A 24,082-nucleotide genomic window follows, 5' to 3' on the forward strand; every position below is an offset into this window, starting at 1 on the left:
CTTCAGTTTCTTCCCCATTTCCCACTTTGTCAAGGAATATGGATACAACTGAGCAGATGACGTCTGTCAATACAATGTTCTAAATAAAAAAAACAACAAAGTTTACTTCTGCTTCTAAAAAGAGGCTGATTATTAATTTCTCAGTTACTGCAAATTCTAGAGCTGGTTTAGCCATTTAGGCCATTATCCTTAAGACTGTGTAAAGAGACACATTCATGTGACTGGAGTAAACAAACAATACAAAGCAAAGGTAAGTGAACAAAAATGTGCCAACTGCAAACTAAACAAAATGACAACGCTTTGAAACTGGGAAAAATATTATTGCAGTTGTGTATTTTAGGTCTACAGAATTGTTCAGGATTTTGCCCCTTGGAGGATGCTTGTTTGTCAATGAATATCTGTCATAATTCTTATGAAACTAGTACAGTATCAGAAAAGTGTTTAGAATATTTACTGTCATATTTGATTGCAAGTGGTCAGCTACACAAAAGTTATAACCAAAATCTGTGCCTTGTTGTTCTTGCTCCAACTTAATTGCATTACGAAATTGAGGTTAACTGAAATCCTCACTACTTAATAATGCTGTGATTTTACAGTGACATGGTATTAACCTCTATATCACATGCAACTATTCTCTTCTGCAAACAAAAACACTTTGTAAACAACTCCACAACCTTTATCACAACACAAAATGAAAATATCAAGAAAGCAGATATGCACTTTTTTAAATACTTCAAGATTGTCACTTTAAGCCGGGAACTGCTTCAGACCAGAATTTCAAGGACAAAGTTTCACTATCAAATTGAACAGTAACAAGCCTGATTTTCACTTTTTATAACAGCGTCTCTCTTTCTATATTGGCTTTAATGCCAGATGTAGTTGAGGAAATTAATGCTTGAGAACATTTTCAGCAGAACTACTACTATATGCATATCTCATCAACCTTTAAAACAACAAAAATTAAGCCTCTAATTTCACTCATTTTTCCCCAATGTCTTGATTTTGTTGTTCTGCTGGAATGTGAAACAATAGGCAGGAATTTAAAGGACTTAAAACGACTTAAAAACCATCGACTTAAAAACTGACTGGTTGGTTTCCTGCTAATTGTAGCATGATTACTTTAATATTAGAGAAAAACATTCATTTTTTCTGCTTATTTACTTTGTGCATTTGACAGTTCTTTCTGTAGTCAGATTGAGTTTTCCTTGTCTGTTGATCTTTTATACAACAGGTGTGTAAGACAGTTTCGGGGGCGGTACCTGAAACTTTTTTTTTTTTTAAACTGGATTTCTAGTTGACAATATCTCTTTACTCATCAACTAACTTGTCAGCAAAAACCCAGAGGACACCAAAGAGGGATGCAAAGAGACAAATAATATGTTTCTTTAGAGAATAGCTATCCCTCCCCACCCCAAACACATACACACACACAAAACAATTTCATTACAAGACCTGACCTATGGGCTATATCATGCAATCAGTATTAAGGCAGACTTTCCCACAGATTTCCAGTAGGAAATTCTGCTGAATAACTGATGGCACAATAGAGGCATAAATGAAACATTCCCACTGAGGGGGGTGAAAAGGTATTTGTATGAACTGCAGATTTCTGTACAGAAGCAGTCAATGTTCATCGGCAGAAAGAGGCCTCTATTGTTGCTGGTATCATGTGAGTGCTGAGTCTGCAAGGGGTTGCTTAAAGAAGAGGAAACAGAAAGGGTATGTTTGGGTCATAGGGAGAGAATAAGGTATAGGAGCCTAAGTGGGGTCTCAGAAAGGAGGCTTGGGTTCAACACACATATGCTGCTGGGAGAGAAGTCATGGGTACTGTCAGGAGGAAGACAGGGCACTCAGTACAGCCCCTTAGTTCTCTCTACATGCAGGGGCTCTGTATAGGTGCAGAGGCTGAGTTGCTTGGAGGTGTTGGGGAGGGATCTATACAGGTACAGGGCTTTGGTGGTAGTGCTGTTGCTGGGCCCAGGGCGCAGGTTAGGGGCTGAGTGCGATGGCCAGGCTAATGGGGGCTGCAGGAAGCTCTGGAGCTACGGTTGCTGGGTGCCTGGGATGGGTGCAGTGGGACTTTGTGCAAGAAGCTCTGTAGGAGTCAAGAATGGGGGGGTGGACAAAGCTCTCCAGAGGCATTTTGGGTGGTAGATGGGATGGGGGGGGTGTATGCTAGAGACTCTGCATAGGAGCTGGGGTTAAGGGTCAGCTAAGGGGGTAGTGCCAGGGGTTGTATTAAGGGCTGTGGGTGATCACTGCCTAAGGAGAGCTGGCCCTTGCTAGGTATCTGAGGGATACAGGGGACTAGGGGGAAATGGGCACTGGGTGTCTGGGAGAGGTGGGCAATGCTGGAGGCTCACGGGACTGGGTGTCTAGGGGATGCCAGTGGCTGAAGGGATGGTAGGTGCTGGGTATCTTGGGGGACGGTGGGTGAGGAGTACCTGGAGGATGCAGGGGGTCAGGGAGCCTGGAGGGGGGACTGTGCGGACAAGGGTGGGTGTCTGGGGCTGCAGAAGGTGGGTGCTCGGGGGACAGCTGTGCGGGCGAGGGCGGATGTCTGGGGGGTGCGGGAGGTGGGAGTTGGGGGGGCTTTGCAGGTGACGGAGGTGTCTGGGGATATGGGAGGTGGGGGCTGAGGGGAGCTGGGCGGGTGTCTGGAGGGTACGGGAGGTGGAGGCTGGGGGGAGCTGTGCGGGCGAAGGCGGGTGTCTGGAGGGTGCGGGAGGTGGAGGCTGGGGGGAGCTGTGCGGGCGAAGGCAGGTGTCTGGGAGGTGCGGGAGGTGGAGGCTGGGGGGAGCTCTGTGGGCGAGGGTGGGTGTCTGGGAGGTGCGGGAGATGGGGGCAGCTGTGCGGGCGAGGGCGGGAGACTGGGGGGACGGGAAGTGGGGGCTGGGGGGAGCTGTGCGGGCGAGAACAGGTGTCTGGGAGGACGGGAGGTGGAGGCTGGGGGGGCTGTGCAGGCGATGAGGGGTGTCTGGGGGGTGCGGGAGGTGGGGGCTAGGCGGGTGTCTGGGGGTGCGGGAGGAGGGGGCTAGGTGGGTGTCTGGGGGTGCGGGAGGAGGGGGCTGGGGGGAGCTGTGCGGGCGAGGGCGGGTGTCTGGGGGGTGCGGGAGGTGGGGGCTGGGGGGAGCTGTGCGGGCGAGGGCGGGTGTCTGGGGGGTGCGGGAGGTGGGGGCTGGGGGGAGCTGTGCGGGCGAGGGCGGGTGTCTGAGAGGTGCGGGAGAGGGGAGCCCGGGGGGCTGTGCGGAGGTGGGGGCTGTGGGGGCGCTGTGCAGGCAACGAGGGGTGTCTGGGGGGTGCGGGAGGTGGGGGCTGGGGGGAGCTGGGCGGGAGTCTGGGGGGTGCGGGAGGTGGGGGCTGGGGGGAGCTGTGCGGGCGAGGGCGGGTGTCTGAGAGGTGCGGGAGAGGGGAGCCCGGGGGGCTGTGCGGAGGTGGGGGCTGTGGGGGCGCTGTGCAGGCAACGAGGGGTGTCTGGGGGGTGCGGGAGGTGGAGGCTGGAGGGAGCTGTGCGGGGGAGGGCGGGTGTCTGGGGGGTGCGGGAGGTGGGGGCTGGGGGCGCTGTGCAGGCGACGAAGGGTGTCTGGGGGGTGCAGGAGGTGGGGGCTGGGGGGGCTGTGCGGGCGAGGGCGGGTGTCTGGGGGGTGCGGGAGGGGGGAGCCGGGGGGGCTGTGCGGGAGGCAGGGGTTGGATGGCGGACGCTGGGTGCCCGAGGGGGGGTCCGTGCGGGACAAAGGTGGAGGGACTGTGGGTGGCTGCGGGGAAGGGAGACGGTTCCCTCTGAGCCCGCCCACAGGGACCAGCCACCCCCGCCTCTTACCTGCCGAGCCCCGCCAGGCCGTTCCCAGGCGCCGCGAGAGGCTCCTCAGCGCCGCAGCTTCCCCACAGCGAGCTGCTGGCGCGGGGCGGGGCTCCGCCGAGTCCGCGCGGAGGGCGCATGCGCGCAGAGTCCCCGTTTCCCTCTGCTCCTCCCCCTCCCGCACACGCCCCCCTGGGGCTGGTCCGGGAGGGTCAGTCCGGGTGCGCGGGGCGGGGATCAGCCCACAGCACCGTAGTAGCACCGTAGTAGCACCGCCCCTCCCCCGCCCCCGGTGACGTTATGGCAGGATGGTGCCCGAGGGTCTGGCTGTTCTGCCAGGCAGGGCCAGGGCGAGTGGGGCTGAGTCACCCGAACCGTGTTAGGGAACCTGGGGTGGAGCCTCTACACTGATCTTTAACCCCACATTGAGCATTTTCTGCCTGGGGCTCGGGCAGAGCTATGCACACGCTGCGGGATATTTATTAATTCCTCTGCCACTTTGACTTTGCCCCGCCGCACGCGCGCGCGGACACACACACACACACCCTCTGTCCCTCCCCCTTTAAAACCTGGCTCAGAGGGAGCGCGCACACGCTGTGACTTGACACCTGGGTCCCATTCTGCACTGAGCCACATGCTGGCAGCTGGGCCCTCCTGTGTCACTACCAAAACTGCTCCCCTCGGTGCCTAGGACCTGAGGGCTTGGCGCTGGTCAGCAAGGGGTGGGGGGGCGCAGGGTCTCTGGGAGGTTGGGGCTGGTGGAAGGGGGTAGGGGCTCCGGTCGGGTAGGACAGGGTGGGAAGACTGGGGCTCTGGGAGAGGCAGGGGATCTGGTAGGATAGGACTGGAGATGGTGGCTGGGGCTCCAGGAGAATTAGGGAGGGGGGGCTTGGTCCTTCCACTCTTGCAGTCCTTCCAGCCACCCATGCCTGCCGTCCACATGGCAGCATTCAGACCTGAATCAAACCAGCCATACCCCAGACTCCCTAGAGCAGGGGTGGGCAAACTTTTTGGCCCGAGGGCCACACCTGGGTATGGAAATTGTATGGCGGTCCATGAATGCTCACAAAATTGGGGTTGGGGTGCAGGAAGGGGTGAGGACTCTGGCTGGGGATGCAGGCTCCAGAGTGGGCCAGAAATGAGGAGTTCAGGGTGTGGGAGGGGGCTCTGGACTGGAGGTGGGGGCTCTGGGGTGGGGCTGGGGGGATGAGGGGTTTGGGGAATAGGAGAGTGCTCCAGGCTGGGACCGAGGGGGTCGGAGGGCTGGGGCAAGGGGTTGGGGCATTGGGGTGGGGTGCAGGCTCAGGGGTGGGGCTGGGGATGAGTGGTTTGGGGTGAAGGAGGGTGCTCTGGGATGGGATCAAGGGGTTCAGGCTCTGGGCGGCGCTTACCTCAAGCAGCTCCTGGAAGCAGTGGCATGTCCACCCTCCGGCTCCCAGGTGGCTCTGCGCAGTGTTTGCTGCCCCGTCCACAGACACCACCCTTGCAGCTCCCATTGGCCGCAGTTCCCGGCCAATGGAAGCTGGCGGGGGGCAGTGCTTGGAGCAGGGGCAGCATTCAGAGCCCCCTACCTGCCCCTACGCATAGAAGCCGGATGGGGGACATGCCACTGCTTCCAGGAACCGCGTGGAGCCACAGCACGCATATGCGGAGCAGCCCTCAACCCCAGCTGGAGAGCAGGAGTGGGGCAAGCCCTGGACCCCGTTCCACAGCAGGACCTCAAGGGCTGGATAAAATCAGCTGGCGGGCCAGACATGGCCCGCAGGCCATAGTTTGTCCACCCCTACCCTAGAGCCCTCCTGAAACGTGGCTGCTCTAGCCCTTTGACTGTGGTGAACTGTGGGAGAACTTGACGGTCCACCTTGCATGTGACAGGAAGTTTGAACAGCTGCCAATACATCCTGCCGCGCAGTCATTTTGGTCTGTGTGCTCCAAGCCACCAGAGCCAGCAACATGGAGGAGGTGCCTTTTGAAGAACTTCTCTTGCTTGTGCTTTCACTCCTGTCAGGAAACAGGCATGAGGTGCATTGGTGGACATTTTGGGGCATTTTCTGACGCATTGAAGGCACCTGACAGAGCTTACGATGCAGCAGGAAGAGGAGACCCCCCTGACATGGCAGACTTGCATTCCCTGATGTTGATTGTATTTGGTATAGCCACTGATGCCCCCTACATAGAGTGGTGTGGGCCCACAAACACAGACTAGTGGGATCACATCATCATGTGGACTTGGGATGACCAGAACTTTCTCATGAAGAAAGCCACATTTCTGATCTTTGTAGGTAGACTGCCTCCACTCTCCAGTGTAAAGACACCTGCAGGAGGCCACCCTTGCTGGTCCAGAAGTGTGTTGCTATAACTGTCTGGAAGCTGGCTATCTCAGACTGTGCGGATCTGTTGTCAACCAGTTTGGGGTTGGGAAGTCAACTGTGGGAAAAGTAGTGGCAAAGGTTTCTGAGACAATCAAGAGTGTGGTTTTATCCCAAGTGGCTGGCATAAAATTTATTCCTGAAATAAATGTTGGCTTTGAGAAAATAGGGTTTTCAAACTGTGCTGGGGCCATTGATGAGACTCATGTACCCATAGTTTGCCCTCCTCAAGGAGTACATAAACCACAAAGGTTACTACTCCATTGTTATGCAGGCCTTCATGGATCATAGAAGTTGATTTCTGAACATCAACATGGGCTTCACTAGGAAAGATCATGATGCCAGGGTTTTTCTCTGATCATGAATAGACTGGGACACTATTCCCACCAAATGACATTGCCATAAATGGAGTTATTGTCCCCACTGTTATTCTGGGGGCCCCCACATACCAACTTTTGCCTTACTTATGAAACTGTACCTTCATCTAAGAGGCCCTGGTAAAAGACAGTTTAATTACACTCTCAGCGGTTGTTGAATTTGCTTTTGTCAGCTTCAAATTCCCCTGGAGATGTTTACAGACCCATTTGGATGCCAGGGTCATCAATGCTGTCTGCATTATTGCGGGTTGGTGTGCTCTTCACAATCTTTGTGAAGTCAGAAGTGAGCCATTTCCCCCTGAATGGGCATAAACAGCAAGGGGCCACTGAATCGGTTCCCTGAGCCAGAAAGTGCACCTACCACAGCTAGAGCTGGATGCGTCCTCGGGAAAGAAGTCAGGGATGCTTTGTGCTCCCACATTATGGACTTGCATGGCTTGATGGAAGAGGGGGAATGGTACTTTACGAATGTGCTTGTGGGGGGAGGGGCTCACTGTTTGTGGGAGTTTCAGTGCTTCGGGAGGGGTGGTGAGTTTAGTGCCATGAATGTACTTATGAATGACATGACCAATTACCAAAGGAGGATGGTGGTCATTCACAGTATGGATTCACTTACGGAAGTGACTGAAGTATGAATTGCTATGTACTGTATTGAGGGACAATCTTTGCATACTAATTCCTAGTTGTCCCTGATCATGTGTTTACCCTTATTATTTTGAATACACCGTATGATATGAAGCAGTGATAGCAATACACTTTCTTGATTAACTAAACTGTATCTATAACCAAGTACAGCAATCACCCATTCCCAGGCAGGCCAGCTGCCGTTAATACCAATACACTAAAACAACCAAAACACCAATAACAGAACTTTACAGAAAAGAAAAAATAATACCAAAGTGCATGAACAAGTGCAAACAGTGAAACCATGTACAAGACAGAAAACCCCTACCCTGGGTGTCTCCTGGCCACCATTCTCCTTTCCCTTCTTTCCCTGATTGCCACTCCCTTGGCACTGTGGGAGGAGGAGTGGAGGCATCCACAGAGAAGGGAGTCAATATGGAGAGCTGCATGGGGCAAGGTTGCCCTTCCCAGCCACTCAGGGGGTCACCAGGGGCCACCCACCCATGGAGTCTTCCAAGCTGCTTCTGGATTGCAGCACAGGGTAGTGTGCAGGGACTCGGGCAGTGGTGTGGGTGAAGCAGCAGGAGCCACTACTCTTGGAGTCATTACTGATATGAGCTGCTCAGACAGTTCTTTCTGCTGAGCTCTATCCTCCTCCCGTAGCCAATGTTCCAGGAACTGTGAAGCAAGTGCTTGCTCCTGTGCTGAAACTCTGTCCTCAAGCTTTACAAACAGCCCGAGCCTTTCCTTTCGCCTCTCACACCATGCCTTTCCGAGCCTCAAGACTTTGGAACTGGACCTGCTTGTTTGCCCTCCCCAGAACGTCAACCGTAAGTCCATCAAGGAAATGCTGCTCCTTGTAATGATCCATGGAGGTACCTTGGCCCAGACTTGTGCTGCAGAGTGGGCAAGCTGTGGAGGTACTGGAGCCAGTAGAGGTCAAGGGACCTCAACAGGACAAGATACAGAGGGTTATAGTTTCAAATAGCTCAGTGCAGGAGCACAGAAAAAAATCCCTGTGGAATTTCAAGGACATAAAATGATACTTTTAAGAAACTGAACTTCAGTATATTGTGAGAGGGATGGTTCAGAACACAGAAGCCCCCTGGATGCAGCCTGCTCAATCACAGTGAAAGAAGCAACAGTAAGTTAAAAATGAAAAGCTGGGGTTTTTTTATTTTAGAAAATTGCAGAATTACTTCGGTTTGGAACGGGGCAATGCGGGTTGACATCTGTCAGGCTACAAAAGCTGCTTCTATCATTTTAGGCCTTCCACATTTTGGAGGCCATAGCAGTTCTTGTGATGCCCGACTGGCAAAGAGAGATGTTCTTCCAAGCTGCTGGTTGGAAACTTGCAGTTTATGCAACCAAAGTATTCAAACATATAGTGACTGATCAGCACATCTACGAGTGGAGAGGACTGGTCAGTGACCGAGGTGGTAGCCCTGGAAAATACACCCTTTCCTGAAAAATAACTACCTATCTGAAGTTCTTGTTTCTGGAAGCTATTAGCACCCAGAATTGGGTCAGATTTCATGAGAGAATCAAGAGGACGCTGTATGAGCTTCCACATGGCTTACCTCGTTATGGCTACATGCAAACATGCAGAACTCCACAGCCTTTCCTCTTGCCCCCTGGCACATTTCTGGACAAGATTTCAAACCCCAGTCATATTTAACACAAATGATTTTGTCACCTATAGACTGCATGGACTACCTCTATCTGAAGTGGACTAGGTTTGTAAATGGAACACATTTCTACTTCCCTGTATGGTTCACTGTTTCTAGGCAGCTCGACAGACCGTTTAGTGGTTACAGAGCAACATACTTACAGGCATGGCAGTGCAAGGTTATTATTTTTAAGAAACAGGAATGGCCCTACCTAAACTCTGTGCCTTTCCAGTAAAAATACACTTTCGAAGTGTTCTTTACTGTTTGCATTTCCCAATCACCATTTTGAACTTCATGTGCAGTGGGGGATGGAGAGGGAGGTACCAAGGTCCTGGCACACAAACTGCCATTAGTGGATACATGCTGCTAAGCTGGGGTTTCTCATAAATTTTGCATGGGTTCACAGAGCAGAAATTTCTCCTATTACTGAAGTAATAAACGTTAAAATGGAGCCAGAAACTTACTGGGCTCAGGGGCAGCTTTTGTCCCTTCTGTGTCTGCTGCAGGCTTCACAGCAGGCTGTTCCTTAGGGGGAAGTGTGTGTGTGGGGGGAGATCAAATAGCTCCTCTGAGCATGGACCCAGAATGTGCTGCTGCTTCTACTCCTGCTCCAAAGCCTACTCCGGGACTTGTTTCAGCAACAGAGTGACTTCATTGTGACCTGGAGGTCAGACTAGACGATCATAATGGTCCCTTCTGACCTTAATATCTATGTATCATTCGATGCCTGCTGCTGGCTCCTATCATTCCCCAAGCAAGGCCCCATCCCAGGTGACCAGGTCGTCCTACACCACTCTTGGCTTCAGGCTGGGAGCAGTACCCAGCACCCGGTCAAACGCCTCATAAAACCAGCATAATGTTAGCGAGTTGCCCAGTGTGCAGCTGTGGTCCCTGTTTTTTCTGCACTCACTCCTGAGCTGCTTAATTCACTCCCTGCGCTGGTCACCAGTCCAGTAAATTTGCAACGCTGACAACTTCTTCACTATCTGCTGGAATGCGTGGTCATTACTGGTGTTCTTACTAAAGTCCACAGTTTTGCTGGCCTCATGCCAGACATTTACTAAAATCTGGCTGTGCTCTATGACCATGAAGCAGTGCACTTTGCAAGAGGCTTCTTCTTCTGTTCAGTCTCCATTGCAAACACTGAAGATTCTCGGATGGTATATTTGCAACTTAGTGGTCAGAAGTCAATGGAAAGGTTCACGCTGACTCACCGAGCTGCTGCTGTATGCCCAGAACAGGTTGCTTCTGTTTTCACTGCAGTCAACTGGAGATTGTTGGGATACAGAGGACAAAGAAAGTTGGCTCACAGGATTGTAGAATACTTTTGGTGGACTCTCAGGACTCTCAGGACACCCGAGTCAGAGTGGGGCGGGCTGTGTCTACACTGCAAAACAACAGAGCTTGAACTCTGGATCATGGCTTGACTTGGGCTTGGACCCTCCAGCCCTGGAGGGTCCTAGGATCCTAGGTCTGAGCCCCAGTCTGAAGTATTTGTGGGTATATCCACAGTGCAATGTAAGCCCAGCCTAACTCCCCTTCTGTCTATACACAAATCATGCTAACCCAGCACTTGGATCCAGAGTCCCAGGACCCCATGGGGGTGGAGGGTCTGAGCCTGAGTCAACTCAGGACTGAGGGTTCAAGCCCTATTGCTTTGCAATGTAGATGCAGCCCCACTGGACTCCTGCTCTGGGAGTCTGCCAAAAGTATCCCACAATCCCATGGGCTGATTTTCTATGTCATCTGTTCAGTAAAGTTTTCCCACACTAGCCCTTTGTTCATGGTGCAGAGTGGTCACATTTTGGGAGGACATTAGGAAGTCTGGAATATGGGTGGTTGGACTCAGGCCCTCATAATGCAGTGTAGATGCTGGAGCCCCAGGTTGGAGCCCAGGGTTTAACAAGTCCTAACCTGGGGTTACAAATTACTGTAGATGCTCAAGCCCTAAATTAACAAATGTAGGGTCTGCTAACTTGAGTTCTACTAACTCTGGGCTTTCACTGCAGAGGAGACATACCCTGTGTGTAGACAGAAGGAGGCTCTGGGTTTAAGCTTGAGTCTGAGCCTGGGCTTAAATTGCAATGTAGACATTCCCTTACTGAATAGAGTCAAAGCCCCCTGGACTCCCAGGGAGACCGAGTGCCAAAGGTGCGCTGCCAACCCGCACACATTGAATTAAAAAAAAAAAAAAGGTGGTGGGGTGCCTTTTTATTTGTCCTGTAGTTTCTGAGTCTTAAGGCTCTACTTGGGTCACGTTCTCAAGCTTTTCTAATCTACAAATTATTGAAATCCTGCAAGGCGGGAGACATGTATTTGCTAGGCCATAGATTTCAAAGGGGTGTAAGGGTTACAAAAAAGTGGGCCTCAGAGAAAGAGATATTGGATTTTCAGAGTACAAGTACATGGCCCAGATCCTGCAAACCCTTACCAGTCTCATTCACTGATATTAATTAACTGGAACAGAATCTAACCAATGCTGCCTGAACATAGGTCAGCCAAGATAGAGGGCACATTAGGGGAAAAGTTGATTAAAAAAACATGGTTGTATAACAGACGTTACAAGTAGAAGCAGAATACTTAGTAGAAAGTACAAGCCACCTCTTACTTATTCATTCTCATCTATTGACGAGAGGTAATCCTATGATCCTTAATCCTTTGAAATGTCTATAATTGGCACCACAATCTGCAGTCCAATTAATTAGCTTGCAAACAGAATAAAAGACAATACAGTTCCGAAGACATTTGGCTGAGCAAAAATTAATCACTAACAGAATTATTTTGTCAAAATAAACTCTCATATTTAGCTATCTCTACACACCTCAGAAAAAATCAGACAGTTACATATTGCATAGTATGTAATGAATGTGGTTAAAGTTAAAACTACTAAGAATACATTTCTTGATGCAGTATCAAATTAAAATAAATTAACTGTTTTTAAACATCTATTTAAAAACAGAGCTCTTATGTGACACATGATTTCATCACAGGCTGACTCTCAGGCACAATCAGAAAGTTCATTAAAAAACACATTTCATTGTAAACAGAAATCAGCAAAGTTGCTGCTGCTGGTAAAATGATGGTGCAGCTAACATCCTTGACAGGAACCTGTTTATAAATATACCTTGGACTGGTGTATTCCCTGATTGTGGGCTGTGTAACTAATGTGTAGCCTCACAGCACTGCCCAACAAAACTGCACAGCCCAAACTACGGCCCGTGGGCCGGATCCAGCCCCTCAGGGCTTTGGATCCGGCCCGCGGGATTGCCCCCCCGTGGTGCCGCAGGCTCCATGCCGCTCTCAGAAGCATCCAGCACCACGTCCCTGAGGCCCTAGGGGGACAGAAGGCTGCATGTGTTTCCCTTGCCTCCAGGCACTGCCCCCCACAGCTCCCATTGGTGGAGAACCGCGGCCAATGGGAACTTTGGGGGAGGTACCTGGAGGCGTGGCAAGGGCAGCATGCGGAGCCCTGCGGCCCCCCTCCCCCAGGGGCCGTGCAGGGATGTGGTGCCAGCTGCTTCCCGGAGCAGCGCAGTGTGGGGCCAGGGCAGGCAGGCAGGCAGGGAGCCTGCCCTGGCCCCGGTGCGCACTGCTGCCACCCCGGAGTTGCTTTAGGTAAGCAGCGCCAGGCCGGAACCTGAACCCCTCCTGCACCCTGCCCCCCAAATCCCTGCCCTAAGCCTCCTGCTGCACCCCAGACCTCAACCCCCTGCCCTGAGCCCCCTGCTGCACCCTGTACCCCTGTGCACCCCAACTCCCTGCCCTGAGCCCCTGCCACACACTGCACCCCTCCTGCACCCCAACCCCCTGCCCTGAGCTCTCTCCCACAGTCCGCACCCCTCCTGCAGTCTGCACCCCAACCCCCTGCCCTGAGCCCCCTAATACACTCCGCACCCCTCCTCTGCCCCAATCCCTTGCCCTGAGCCCGTTTCTGCCCACTGCCCCCTCTCCCACACTCTGCACTCCTTCCCGCACCCCAACCCCCTGCCCTAGCCCTGCAAACAATTTCCCCACCCAGATGTGGCCCTCGGCCCAAAAAGTTTGCCCACCCCTGCCCTAAAATCTGGGGTTTTTTCCCCATAAATTGCATTATTTCTGTAACTCTTCTGCCAGGTGGAGTCGGCAGCAACAAATGCGAGCTTCAAAATCTAAGGGTCCCTCTTAACAATACAACACAGAACTGTCTCAAGCCCCCACCCAGTAATCTGGGAAAATTAAACACCATTCCTGGGTGCCTCTAAGAGGCCATACTTCCCCTCTCGAAAGCACTGAGTCAGTGTATATGTAAGCGGGGGAATAGTCCCGCTATTGTGGGGAACTTTCCTGGCTTCTGCACTACCCCGGTGAAGTGGGCTAGTGAAAGGATCTGAGTCCTCGCTCCCACTTCCTTTACCCAGTGGCTTCTCTGCCCTTGAGGACTCCCCTTCCACTCTCCTGTCTGGCTGAGTCCTCATAACCCCAACAAGGCTGGGTCCAGGATTCCTGGGGAGCTCAACCCCCAACCCTGCTGTGGTCACCTAGGACAGGGGCTAGGGTGTCCCCACTCCGGGGTACTCTCTCCACAATGGGCACTTGTCTGACCCACTGATTATTACATACAATTTGAAGCAAATGTAAGTTATTTAATCAACAATTAATTTTAAAAAGAATAAGGGGAAATGGGAAAGGTTAAAGGAAACATCAACCCGCTCTGTGGCAGGGAACATCACAAACAGTGTCTTTGGAATGTCAGGGCAGTTCACAGTCTATTCCTTGCAAGTCCCAGGCCGCCTTCTCAGGCCCTGGCTGTGCTGCAGGGATGCTGTGGGTTGGACACTCGCTCTGGTGGTAGCCCCAGGCTCTAGGTGGCAGGGCCCTTCTTCCCAGCATTGCCCCTGCCCTGTCAGGTTTACCAATCCCCCTTCGAGTCTGGCCTGCAGAGCCTCCTGGCTGAGGCGTCTCCCTGTGTTGGGCCCACTGCCCAGGGTCCCCCTCACTCTCCCCAGCTGCTCACGACACCCGGCTCCGGACTGCTCCAGCCCCAGCTCCAGCTCCACTCTACCTCAGCACGGCTGCTGCTCTGCCTCCAGCTCCCTGGGCTGCTTCTCTGGCCCCTCTGGCTCTGGTTGCTGCAGCTCTGCTCCCAGGGCAAGTCTGCTCTCTCTGGGCTGTGCCTCTGGCTTTGGGGCTGCAGCTCTGCTCCCAGGACAGGGTCTGCTCTCTCTGGGCTGCTTTTCTGGTCCCTCAGGATCTGGCCCAGCTCTGCTCCCCAGCTCAGCTTGGTCCCCTGCTTTCTCCTTAGCTTGGCCCCACTCTGTCTGACCCAGGCAATTCCAGCTCACACGGAGGATGGGACCTCCCCGGCCTCCTGACTCCCTGATTAGCTGCCCACCCTGTCATTCAGGCTGACCTGGAGCATTGGCCTCTCCCCATTGCTCCTGGGGGCTGCCAGTCTCAGGGTCCTGATTCCCCATTGACCCTTCCCCTTTGATTACTGGGAGCTAGCAACTAAAACACCCCCACTGAATGTTAGTAAGGGGGCAGCAGTCCCCTCACATATAGCAAGAGAAAACTTTTAATAAAAAGTGGAAAGGAACCTGGTATTAATTTGGAAAAACACCACAATCGTGATTCCAACACATCCCACCATGAGCAAAATTCCCAACCCAGAGTACATCAGGCAGTGTTCTTTGCCTCCGTTTCTCACTTTGCAGTGTGAAAGTCCAACAAATATCCTTTTAACATGCCACTCCCTTCTCCTTTCACCACACCCCACTCACCGCTGCTGTTCCTGGTCATTGAAGATCCAGAGTTCATAGGTGCGTTCACATTAGTTCACCTCCCACGTGGGGGGGGGGGGTGAGGGTGGAGGTAGAGGTTCCAGAACCAGGGGGGCCATGGCCCCCCACTTTTAAAAGTGGGAGGGCTGTGCCTGCCCACTGTTTAACATGGGCATAGTAGCCTTGGACAGGTGCAGAGGGTGGCGACGGGCTGCACTTCGCAGCTGGTGAGCTGATCAGGTGAAGTGCAGCCCCTGCCAGCAGTGCCAGCCTCTTCCCAGTTGGGGGCTGAGGTGGGCCTTAGCCCCCTCTTGCCATGGGACCCCACCCCTGCTCCTCCTCTTCCCCTGGAGGTCCTGGCCCCTGGCCAGGCTGGCAGCCAGAGCCAGGCTGTGCTAAGAGCCATCTGGGGAGCCCCGGACCCTCCACCTGCCCTGGGCAGTGCGCCACAGGGGGCAGGGACATGGGCTAGGGGCTGCTCTGGGGCACCACAGCCCTCTGCCCAGGGCTCCCCACAGCAACCTGGGCTCCTAGGGCAGCTCTTACCATGGCCATCTCCAACTTCTGGCCTGCCCAGGAGGCAGGGCCCCAGGGAAAGAGGAGGAGCAGGGAGTGGGACCATAGTTCCAGCACCAGTGGCCTCATCTACTCCGCTGCAGATGGCCCTGCCCCGTCACCTTCTGCTGCCACCTGCCTCTCTACTGTGACCTCTGTGAGTCAATCTCTTGAGGTTCTGCTCAATGACTTCAGTGGCTAGTGGGGGAAGCTCACCGCTCATGCAGGCTGGGCAGTCTCTTCCACAGAAATGTTGTCCCATAGCAGGTCTAAGGCTTCAGCACTTAGATTTGATTACCAGTTATTTCTGCTCTAGTGATCACTGAACAAAAGACTCTGAATTGAGCCTAATCAGCTCTGTCTTTAAACAGTGGAGAGGGGTGGGTCAAATGGTGCTTATGACTTTTCGGCAGAGCCCACACCACCAGGCAGAATCATAGAATATCAGGGTTGGAAGGGACCTCAGGAGGTCATCTAGTCCAACCCCCTGCTCAGAGCAGGACCAATCCCCAATTTTTGCCCCAGATCCCTAAATGGCCCCCTCAAGGATTGAACTCACAACCCTGGGTTTAGCAGGCCAATGCTCAAACCACTGAGTATCCCTCCCCCACCCACAGAAATACCTGTTCCCACACTCTCTCCCTTCCACTGGGCTCTGGTATCTGAACCCCCTGCTTAGTGAGTTCAATTCAGTTGAGGGTGACCCCCTCAGTTAGGACAAGCTAAGTATAGTCTTGCTGCTCTTTACTCCTGCAATAAGGATAACAACATTTCATTACCCCTGCATTCAATACTAAAGGTGAATAATAACCCAACACCAGCCAAAACTGATCATTTGGGCAACACAGATCTGTCTGTAAAAAGAAAAGGAGGACTTGTGGCACCTTAGAGACTAACCAATTTATTTGAGCATGAGCTTTTGTGAGCTACAGCTCACTTCATCGGATGCATACTGTGGAAACTGCAGAAACAGATCTGTCTGTTGTTTACCTAAGTAGAATAGGTTCATGTAAATATAATCTGGCCCTGAAGTCTTCCTCTCCTTACCCCCACCCCCCATATCTCTGACAGCTCATCACTAGATGTCAGGGGAGAGCTCATTCAGACCTTGCTTACTCCCAATGGATACCAATAATTGCTATCCCCCTATAACATATTCAAGCTCGGTTTGTTAAGTCAGCCCACACCTTTGCAGTCCTTTTAGATTCCTCAGTGTTATTGGTTGCCCAAATAGCTATGGAAGCAAAAAATGCCAACTCCCAGTGCCAACTGGCCACAAAATCCTGCCTAATCTTATCATTTTCAGACTTGGCCACGCACTGATGACTGCCAGGCTGGATTACTGTAACTCTTGTCTAGAAAAGGAATCAAATGCCTTAGTACAAAACGCAGCAGCCTGTCTGCACAGCATCACACATCACTAGGAGCACATTCCCCAATACGCCTTTCTCTGCACTAGCTCCTCACTGAATATAAAATCTAGTTCTAGATCTCTGTTCTAATATTCAGCTGTTGGATTCAATCTAGCAGCCTAAGAGATAGCCTCTTCCAATGTGACTATAACCACCTGTGAAAGTTACATTTCACTGGAACCATGGAATCCATTCATCAACAAAGGGAGGCACATGAGCACGGGATATAGAAATTTCACAGGAGCTGGACCCATACTATGGAAGTCATTCATGCAAAAGATAAGAATGGGCAGAGGACTTACCAAATTCAAAACTAAGTGCAATGCCCACTTATTTGACTTTATTTTCCTTCACGCAGGTCTTCAGATGCACACTCACACAAAGCAAAATGCTGTTAATCAAACTATTCCTCTTCCAGGCTGGGAAGGAAGAAGAATGAGATTATTATTTTCTGTATTGGGAAGTTCTCAGATAAGATTGTGATGGAGCCCTTTTTAGCACCTAGACAGGTAAGACAGATAGATAAGATCTAGTCCTTAAATCTAGAGTCCAATCACCTGCAATACTTCTTTCTTACTTATTTTATTGGTTTAATATACTGTACAAACCTTAATTTTTAACTCCCATTCCACGTAGATGGCAAAAACATAAGTACAAGCAAACAAAACTGCAAATCTTGTAATGGAAAACACATGTGAACCAGCTCTTTGGCAGCGCTTCTCGCAACCTAAGGCCCCCATCCTGCACCAAGAACTTAGAGGGGCTCCAGGCTGGTTCTGGAGTCTGTCCATGTGGTTCTCAGTGCAGAAGCCAGGCTTAATACTGTAATTCATTTTTTGTCGATATCCTCTCCTGCAATAATAACAAGGTCACAGTAACATTTTGTAGACCAAGATTTGAAATGTTGCTTTGCAACAGAAAGAAACCTTTAGACATTCAAAATGCCATTAGAACACAACATTCTCAGTCTTATACCTCTTCAAAAATATATGTATATGAATGCTAAACGCCTTTCATCAAAGGATCTCAAAAAACTTTACAGACATCAGTGAATTGCAATACACTAGTAAAGTACCTAATTATTTGGCCTCGATTATACAGATGAGAAAACTGATGCACAGAGAATGTAAGGCCATGTGTACATTGGAGAAACTTAAAAAAATAATCCTGCAAGTTCAATTGAACTCATGTTAGCAATAGTGAAACCCTACTATAGACAAGGCTCCTGCAACCAGGCATTTTTTCACCACCATTTTAGTTAAGCCAGTTGAAAGCTAATGCTAATTGAAGCATTGGTAAAAATGGGCATTCAGCTGTGGGAACCTTATCTAAATGGGGCTCCCACCATCACTTCCACTAATTCAGCTGAATTTGTGTTAGAACCAGTGGAGATTTGTTGTTGTTGTTGTTGTAAATTTCTCCCGTATAAAAATGACTTTAGTGACTTGCTCAAGGCATACAGCAAGACTGCGGCAGAACCAGGAACAGAATCCATATTTAATTCTCGCTCTTCTGTTCAATTAAACAATGATTCCATTTAATAACATTTGGAATCATCATAAGAAATGAAAGCTTAAAATGATCTCAGAAAAGTGACAGGTCTGTCCCAGTCTAACCCAGTAATGGAATTTCATGTGTTTATAACAAAATGTTAAGTCTTGAAGAGCAACAAATTTAAAACGGATGAAAGGAAATACTTTTTACACAATGCATAATTAACTTATAGAACTCACTGACAGAAGACATCTTGGATGTCTGGGCCCAGATCTTCAAAGGGAGTTAGGTGCCTAAATAACTTTGAGGATCTGGGTTCACGTGCTTAGTAGGATTCAAAAAGGTTTAGACATATATGGATAAAGAGAATTCAAATTAATTAGTAAGGATAAAGAAAGTATAAAGGAGATAAATTCTCATTTTTCAGGGCATAAGACAATCACTACCTGACAAGGATTAGAAAGAAACTTCCTCTCTCTGAGCAGGTTAGTTCACAATTGTCCACTATGGAGTTTCTTGCACATTCCTCTGAAGTATTTGGTACGGAACACTCCTGGAGACAAGATATGAACTAGATGGAGCACTGGTCTGATACTGTTTGGCAGTGCCTATAAATGTATCATGCTATTGCTACTTTTGAAGGAGTTAATAAGTATTATTTAATACTAAACAGCAGAAACTAAAGTGTTCGCAATAGTAGGAAATTATTTGCCCAAACCCCTAATATAGACAAGGGCTCAGAGACTAAAATTCAGTTCTTAGGTAGCACTGTGACTTCTGAGTTTAGGGTTACTGCATTCTCCCTTGCTGTGACCCTACATTAAAAAATACAGTGTCATGTTGTTTAGCTTTTATTTAAAGAGGGGAGTTGCAGGAAGATGGGATGGAGAGGGGGATAGGAGAGGGTTGATTACTTGCAGTAGGTGCTGAGAGCAAGTGGATTGAATTGTCTGTAGAAAAAATAAAGGAGGGGTGCATCTGGAGCGGGTTGGTTCACTCTTCCTCCTGTTTTCTCTCCCAGTTGATAGTTTCTCCTTAGATCCCTTCCTTCTCCTCACTACATACTAGCTATGAAGTGGAACAAGATCTGAGAGTGCAACTCAGTGCAGACCCACTCTCTCTCACACACAGCAAATTTAAGGGTATATTCTTTGAATGCCTTTGATCAGATAAATCACAATTCAGCAAAAGCTGCTGTATCTCACAAAAACGTAAAGATGCCAGACATGGTATAACAACTGTGAATAACACGGGAAGCACACCATCGCATTAACACTCATCTACTGTACTGTCTATCAAAGGTACTCCAAAGAAAATGAAGAAGTGAAAGAGTTAATAATTTGTTAGTTTTGCCTCAGTGACCCTTTAACATTACACGCTCAATTTATTGTTATTTCTGGTGTAAATTATTAGGAGTTTCCATAAAATGAACAAGCTGTCAATATTTGTTATTTTCAAAGGTTTAATAGGACCCCCTAAAAACCTAGCATCCTAGCCAGAAAAGATTGTCAGTTTATGGCCTCTCCCACAAAATATTAACTGAGAAAATACTGGGAAAGTACTGTGTTAATTGCAGTATAAATATACACTCGTGGCATTCATATAATAGAAATATACCAATACAAATTTTCTGACATGAAAAAAGATTCCATAATTTCAAATCTAACCCAGTTTACTGAATCATAAAGAGAACATTAGGGAAACGTAAACATATATTTGGAGCCTAAACTATAGTTATCAAGGTTCAATATAGTTCAATGTCTACTACAGTACAAAGTATTGTTAATAGAATTTCATTGATGAACAGTAATGGGTTTAAGATTTTGCAGGGTTCCGTATGCAAATGAGTAATATTAGGCAAATGGGTACACAGCTGCATTTTTATGAAAGAAAGCGAATGTTTTTCATAAGCAATAACCTATGAATTCCTGGCTGTCTTGCAGAGTCAGACTCCACTGACTTCAGCAGAACTACACCCTAATGACACCAGTGTAAATAAGAGCAGAACCAAGCCCTTGATTCACAATGGTTCCTTCTACAGTAGCCTGTTGGGTATTGTAGGCTTTGTCTAGAGCAGAATAAGAGGTGTGTTGTTAGCACATCTGCAGTGTCTACCATGGTCAAAGTGTAACATAGACAAGATGAAATATAAACACATGCTACAGTGGACACATTAAAGTCTAGGCTTCAGCTACCTGCACTTTACCTTGACCAGTGTCGCCCATGTGAAGGTAGTGTGTCTTCTCGACACTAGACTTAAAGCATATTAGCACAAATTAGCTAATGTGTTCACATCACACCTTTAAACCCTAGTCTAGACAAGACCTTACAGATAAGTGTCATCTGGAGCTTCTTTTTGCTGTTCCTGATGTTTTTTATTGCCATGAGCAGGTGGACTTATGTTATTTCTTTCGGTGCACAAGCAAGCACTGTTAATAGCATTTTGGATGTTCTCAAATAACATAGGCTGAAATCCTGGCCCTATTGAAGTCAAGGGGAGTTTAGCCATTGTCTTCACTGGGACCAGGATCCACCCCCCAGGGTCCTCATTTATTTTGTTAAGCTGCAAGATCGACCTTGAAAGATCGTTATGATGTATGACTTTGACGCAGATGGTAAAGCTGTTACCTTGGCTGGCTGGATGCCCACCACTTTCTCTTCAAAATCAAACATTCTCTCCCACTTGCAATCATGAGGCTCCTGGGGACAGCCCTGCAAACAATTACAGTGTAAACAGTTGAGACAGACCCGCTGAGTTAGTGTCTACCTGTGCGCCCTGACAAACCATCTTTGCCTTGCTGGACCCCTAAGGACCATAACGAAAGGAGAAGTTAAAGGGAAACAGACAGCGAGTGTACCAAAGGTGGTGTCATACTCACCAGAAATAAAACTCCTCGTGAATGAGATCCATTAATCGATCTAAGAATTTTAGTAGAAGTAACATATTCCACACCACATGGAAAATATATTAGGTGGGCGTAGAGGGCATGTTAGTCCTTTATTCCTGCTTACATTGATTTTGCACAGACTCAGTCAATCCTGAAGACAGATGTGCCTGGTGAGAGAAAGCACCACCAGTGAAATTCTGGCCCCATTGAAGTCAAAACCAAATGCCTATTTGACATTAATGGGGCCAGGTTTTCCCCTTGGTATGGAGCCAATGAGTAAATTGAATAATCCCATGTAGCCTCACACACACTACCATCTCATAGCTCCGGAGCAGTAACTGTATGCCGAGAGAGGGCCTAGTGGGACCTTGGCCACCTGGGAGTTACAGAGGACAAGAGCTCAGAGGCAAACTGCAATCCAAAGGGATGCTGTCCTCTCCCCAGAAAATATTTCATTTAGGAGCTTTCAGCTGACACAGAAGTGTTTTGGAGCCAGTCAGTCTCTCTCCAGCAGTCAGACAAAGCACCCTGCCCTTCCTACTGGCACAGAGGGGAGCCACTGCTTTCTCTGATGTCTCCTAGTGCTTTGTGTCAGCTGGATGACTGTCTTCACTCCAGCTCCCCACCTGCCTTCTGCTGGGGTGAATCACACAGAGACAGAAGGAGCCTCTCTGGTACCACATTCTATATGTCAGCTTCTTGTGCTTACGAAGCAGTTCCCCTGTGTGGGTGTTCTAGGGCAATAAAGACATTGTCATGATGGACAACACCACTACCGGCTAAAAGCATAATGTTTATCAAGGCACCAAAGTCTGCACCAGTGACTAGAAAATGAAGCATATTTTGTTAAAAGGGCATCACATATCAAAGTGTTTCTTCATGTGGAGTTACAGTATCCTAGCAGTTAATCTGTTGAGGCAGCAGGCTTTATCCTGCATACAGAGTGCATTTGTGATCCTCTGACATATTTACCATATGACTGCTGGAGATAAAGCAGCCTACTTTAAAGTATATTCTACAACCCACAGTGAGTGCTGCTAAGCACAGCGGTATCTCTTTTACTGGAATTACTGTTAATTATTTCAATCCCTCTCACTGAAGAAACTACTAGACTTCATGGCAGGTCTTTACATATTCATTTTAAAGAGTCAGTGGACAGCTTAATTATACACCTATCCTATGTTAATTTGTTTAAGAGTTCTATAAAGCCGGTAATCCCAATGGCAAGTGACTATATGTAAAAAAAACCAAATGTTTTATTCAGAGAAAAATCAATATTGCTGTTGTTCTCTGCTATTGCAATTTGCCCAAAATTTTAGTCATTTATTTTTCTTTTCAATGAGAAAACTCTTTCAGGTTTCTCAAACCTCTGATACTTAGAAACCCACTGGCCTTGTTTAAACTGGGATGAATTTGGACATTATTATTATGGATTATTTGTATTATATTCACAGCTCAAGACTCAGTCCAAGATTGGGGCCCCATTGCGCTCTGTACAAACACAGAGTAAGAATTTGTTCCTGCCCCAGAGAACTTAAGAGGAAGACAGCAGAAGGAGAAACGACTTACCCAAGATCACAACAGCTGGCCTATGGCAGAGCCAGGAGGAGATCATAGCTCTTCAGGGCCCCAGTTCAGTGCCCTATGCACTGGGCCACAGCGCCTCTCTTACCTCCCGCATTGGTAACAGTAGTGACCATGCTAGTATGGGCTCAGGCATTTTTACCACTGTGTTGTCTAGATTTGGTCAGAGCAGGTTAGAGCACTTGATGGTAAAATCCCCATGACCTGTACACTAGTGATGCTATCACAAGTCGAGCTGCCCTTAGGGCAGTGCAATAGTAAGAGGATTACCCATACGAGACCTCTGTGGGACTTCTCTCATTTATAAGCTCACGAGAAAGGAAGTGCTTACACTGTGCACTCCAGGGTATCATTGCAATTATAACAGCTGAGGAGATCTATCGAGGGGTATCAGAGAATGGACAAAGTGATAGAGTTAAAATATTCATTGCAAATGTGAAATAATTTATATACTTAGCAAAATCCATCCTTTCTATTTACTCTTTCAGGAGTATCATGTGTATAAATAGAATTCTTGATTCCTATCTGGCCACTGACACCTTATAAAAATAGCTGAGTGTGATACTGAGGTGTAAATACCTTAAGCAAAGTATTACCAATCTGTCATGTCCTGATGTTGCATTCATTTGAATTAACGTTCCCTAAAAATAAGACTACAGGTTTTTAATTGGCTACAAGGTATTCTGTTGATGATAACTGAGACATTTATTTCAGACCTTAGATACAAAGGCAAAAGTATTTATGTGTTTATATTATGGTGTTGTGTCGCACTGCAGAGGGCAGTAGTTTGCAGGTCCTTGTTCCCTATTGTGGGATTTTGAGAGTTTACTATAAAACTTGGTTTAACCTAATAAAATTTTGACCACCCTTGTGTCTTACCATGGAATCTGGTATTCACATATCAGAGACGAGAAAACAAAAGGAAAAACCCTTGCAAAAATTTCACCTTCTCTCACTTGCAAATTTGAGGGCATAGATAAATCACTACAGATACTATTTGCATTCCACCCAGAAACAAAGCCTATGTTCAGCATCCTTACATGGGCTCAGCACTGTTTTCATTGAATGTGTGGCGCCTTCACCCTTATTCAGGCAAAACGCACATTGAAGCCCCAGGTTTTGTTTCTCGCTCATTGAAAGCTGAAGGCATTTCCTAACATTGTATTAAAAATGCTTTTGGCGAACTTCTATAACAAGTCCTTGGTGGGAACAGGGTCAGATGGATCGTCATGGTGCTGTGATTGCTTTCACATCCCTGCTATAGTGTGCGAGCTTTTCGTGAGCACCTGAAATCTGTTGTTAATGACATGAGTATGAAACACTGATCTAAATCTAAAACAGAAAAGCTGTATCCAAATACAAAGATATTTTAAAATTTTGCATAAAGGGGCTAAAATCATGAAGGGTCTATGCTTGCTTCTGGTGGAGAGACCCCCAACTGTGGTAACGTCACTAGGTAGGGATTTTGGAGTGGCACAAGCTCCCATGAACCAGGAAGGCCTTAGGGGACCATCCCAGCCTAAAATGTGAGTAGTAGTGTCTGGGAAAGGG

General features: G+C 48.7%; 1 protein-coding gene and 1 long non-coding RNA gene across 3 annotated transcripts in view; one reads left to right on the top strand and one right to left on the bottom strand.

The window, feature by feature from the left end:
* The window catches only part of LOC102932414 (RAB3A interacting protein), a 49,649-nt gene extending 45,613 nt beyond the window's left edge, over positions 1 to 4,036 (bottom strand). Inside the window, exon 1 of one of the 2 annotated variants that reach the window (XM_037886629.2) lies at positions 3,821 to 4,036. In XM_037886629.2, the coding sequence (XP_037742557.1) occupies positions 3,821 to 3,939 (119 nt within the window). In that variant the 5' untranslated portion in view covers positions 3,940 to 4,036. The remainder of the gene's footprint in view (positions 1 to 3,820) is intronic. The other variant, XM_037886636.2, reaches the window with a different exon arrangement.
* Positions 4,037 to 12,260: 8,224 nt separating this feature from the next.
* Positions 12,261 to 23,858, top strand: LOC122462304. Its single transcript, XR_006284777.1, has 3 exons — positions 12,261 to 12,454; positions 16,984 to 17,074; positions 22,402 to 23,858. It is a non-coding gene; the product is annotated as an uncharacterized LOC122462304 (long non-coding RNA).
* The last annotated feature ends 224 nt before the right edge of the window (positions 23,859 to 24,082 follow it).

Source organism: Chelonia mydas, chromosome 1 (genome assembly GCF_015237465.2).
Source record: "Chelonia mydas isolate rCheMyd1 chromosome 1, rCheMyd1.pri.v2, whole genome shotgun sequence".
NCBI classification, from domain to species: Eukaryota; Metazoa; Chordata; order Testudines; family Cheloniidae; genus Chelonia; species Chelonia mydas.